Genomic DNA, 3,560 nt, shown 5'->3' on the forward strand with positions numbered 1-3,560 from the left:
AAAACCAACACAAGGAAATTCATACCCACTTCTTTACTTGGTTCAGGAAACTTCCTAGAAAAAGGGATGGAGGCAATAGGTGCTAGAAGGAGGCATCAGGTGGATGTTTGGGGACAGAGCTTTCTCTTCAGGTCTTGCTTCTTTTCTTAACTTCGATCATCTGTCCTCTTTGCAAGTTTGCCCAGATAACACACTCAAATATTCCAGTTCTTTCATTTATAGCCCTGTACTCTTTTATTCTGGAAAAAGATATGGAGAAAGATGTGAGACTTCTTATTGCTGTGTGGCCCTTCTTTCTTGCTTTTCTGTTGCTGTGCCCCAGCTGGTTCCTAGATGGTATGTCCCATCATATCTCACTATGGGACCAGAGCCCTCTGCCATGTATGTCGGTGTGCTAAACGCAGCACTGATGGCCCTGGTTACTATTTCTTTCATTAAGGGTGAGAAAAAAATGTCCTTTTCCAGGATATTTTATTTTCATGGGTTGGCATTAATGAAAGTAAGTGCTCTTACTTAGTACCTATCTGTTCTTAGCTGGAAGATTCCTAAGCATCTGAAAAGCAGTTTCTTAATATTTAACAACAAAAGCCTCAGCCTCATAGCCTGGCCCCATCATGTTCCAGTTGTGTAGTCTTGAATGAGAAACATGTTTTTTCATCTAAGCCTTAGGAATTCATCAATAAAATGGGAGTGATAACACAAAAAGCACAAGATTGTTTTGAGTATTAAATGGGATCATTTTGTATAGCATTTAGCATAGTATCTGACAAGTAGTAAGGGCTATATAAATAATAATCTTCATACTATTGACCCTAAGACAGACACTGGAGGAACAATCGGTAAAGAGGCTATTTAAAGCAATTATACACTTGGTATTTCCAAGGATTCAGAAAATTCTGGAAGGAAACATTGCTATTAGGAGTCACGTCTAGGGTTTCTTGGGAGGGGATTGTGGAGGTGAACCTGTGTAATATACCGATGAATCAAGACATTTTCGAGTATAGTGTTTAAGTCAGAGGTGCAAAGGGTCAAGGTGAAATTATGTGTACTTTAGTCAGTTAATATGACAGATCCAGCAAAATCCACCTTTGCCTTCTATAGCACTTCAGATATAATCACAATGCTTCTGTGTAGCCATCTGTGAACCAAAGTAGATACCTTTGATGTATATCAAATAAGGAAGATATCACATAAGACCAAGTATAATAATAAATATTTCATTTATAATTGTTTTTATTGAAAGAGCAGAATTGCTTGGCAGGCGATGGAATGAACGTTGGAGTTTTAACAAGTGTAGTGAGTCCAAGTGAATGTTGAGGAGAAAAGGTGAAGGTTCAGGTGCTAAAGAAGAGGTAGCAACACCTTTAAAGTTACTGGTAGAAGGAAACAATCCACATCACGGTTTTTAGCTTCAGAAGGAACCATGCAGCTCACATACTCCAAAGGCTGTCAGACTTTTTTCAATGGAATTTTGCCCAGATATCTAATAGATAAAGTACGTAAAAGGGAAGTCCTCACTTTACTTAACTTGGAAGACTTAAAATAAATTCACTGGAGCCCTGGGGCTCTTTGAGTCTTCCTTGGAAAACCACTGGTTCAGTCTAATAACTTGCCTTATAAACCCACTGTTTTATCACACTTTTAATCACACTATGAGCTATGAGGTCGTGAAATGGAAACGTCTACTCTGGGACACTAGTCACAAAGCTTTCACTTTTCTTGCATAGGTGGGAGCTAATCACATTTGCCTAAGTACCTACGAGTGGAGAAAATGGGAATGAGGACAATCATGGGCTGGAGAGGAAAACATCTTTGTTGATAAATTCTAAGTTATTCCGCTTTTATACAGATGAGAAGGAAAGAGGAAACATTTAGTCTGTTAACGTTGAAGGAGGCAAGATCCTATTATGCTCCCTCAATCAGTCACTTAAAATCCCGTTCTTCTATTTATTGTCTTTCCTCATAAGCTTCGTCTGACACATAGTGTAGCGGGACATGACCTGGAAAAGGTAGACAAAATGCTGCAGTGGCAAAGACCAACTGTCTTCCTTGTAGTGGCAGAAGGTTCTCCACCGAAGAAAGGCAAAACCACAGCAACACAGACCAGGGAGAGGGGACTTAGGTAATACAAGAAAATCAAATAGACAAAGCAATGAAGTATTGTGATAGAGTGAACCATGCCATTCAGCATGTGCTGAAATTTCAGCAATCCATGTGAGGATTCCAGGAAAGTATTTCGCATGTTGGGCCAGGAAGAATTCCATGTCGTCAACCCATCCATCCACTCTTACTGTCTCTCAGAAACGTGGTTTGTCCTGTGCAAAATTGTTTTCAGGGCTGTTTTAACTTCCTTATTCCTCAAGGTGTAGATTAAAAGGTTCAGCCTTGGTCCTACGAGATTCATCAGAATTTGAACCTCAGTTCCCAGCATGGGGTTGGGTGTGGGCTGCAGGTAGACAGTGATGATGGGCCCATAGGCACAAAGGATGGCAATGAGGTGGGCACTGCAAGTGGAGAAGGCCCGGCGGCAGCCCTCGGTTGAACGAATATGCAAGATGGAGATGGTGACGCGAGTGTAGGATAGAAGGATTAGAAAAAAGCAGAGGAGAGATACCAAGCCAACATTGGTGAAACTCACCCTCTGGACTAAGGATGTATCAGCACAGGCCAATGGCAGGAGTGCTGGAATATCACAGAAGTGGTCCACTTATTGGGACCGCAGCATGGCAAAGTGAAGGTGAGCAAAGTCAAAATGCTGGAATGGATATACCCCAACACCCATGTGCCCACAGCCAGGGCCCCACAGAGTCTACGGTTCATGATGGCTGCCTACCACAGAGGGTAACAGATAGCAGCAAAGTGGCCATAGGCCATCACAGTATACAAGAAGCATTCAATGCTTCCAAGGAAATGGAAGAAGGAGACCTGGGAGACACAGATCTTATACAAAATGAGGGGGCCCATAAGGTACAGTGGCATTTTAGGACAGGTCACAGAAGAGAAACTCATGTCAAAAACAGACAAGTTCCCCAAGAAAAAATACATGGGCACGTGAAGGCAAGTGGAAGAAAGAACAGCCACGAGGATAGACACATTTCCCAGCAGGGTGCAGGCATAGAAGGGCAAGAACAAGACAAAAACTATAGTCTCCAACCCCTCTGTGGGTGGAATTCCCAACAGGATGAATTCGGTCACCACCGAGCAATTCTTCTCCATGAGAGCCGGTTCTAGGGGAGTTTTTGAAAAGGAAGCAGAGGACATGATGTCAGCAAACATACTGGGGAAATGAAATAAGTAATTGAAATGATGGTATTTTGGTTCCAAATTAAGGGAAAATTGCTTATGGTCCATATTACAAGGCATTTTAACTAGAATATAGTTCCCATAGAAAACTGAATAGTTTCTGTACCAAAAATTTTTATTATGCTGATTCTAAATGTAAAGATCCCTTATTAAAACAATATTTAAAACACAAGCATCTTAGGAGTGCCTGGATGGCTCAGTTGGTTAAGCATCCAAACTTGGCTCAGGTCATGATTTCACCGTTTGTGGGTTCAAGC

At 41.6% G+C, this 3,560-nt stretch overlaps 1 protein-coding gene across 1 annotated transcript; it reads right to left on the minus strand.

Annotated features, from left to right (window-relative positions):
* Positions 1–2,287: 2,287 nt before the first annotated feature.
* LOC112865812 (olfactory receptor 10D3-like) lies at positions 2,288–3,216 on the minus strand. The gene is given in 2 exon segments (XM_025928863.1): positions 2,288–2,709; positions 2,712–3,216. Coding segments are annotated over 2 exon segments (927 nt in total).
* Between the last annotated feature and the right edge of the window lie 344 nt (positions 3,217–3,560).

This window comes from Puma concolor, chromosome D1 (genome assembly GCF_028749965.1).
Source record: "Puma concolor isolate L17-30 chromosome D1, mPumCon1.1.hap2, whole genome shotgun sequence".
Taxonomy (NCBI): Eukaryota; Metazoa; Chordata; class Mammalia; order Carnivora; family Felidae; genus Puma; species Puma concolor.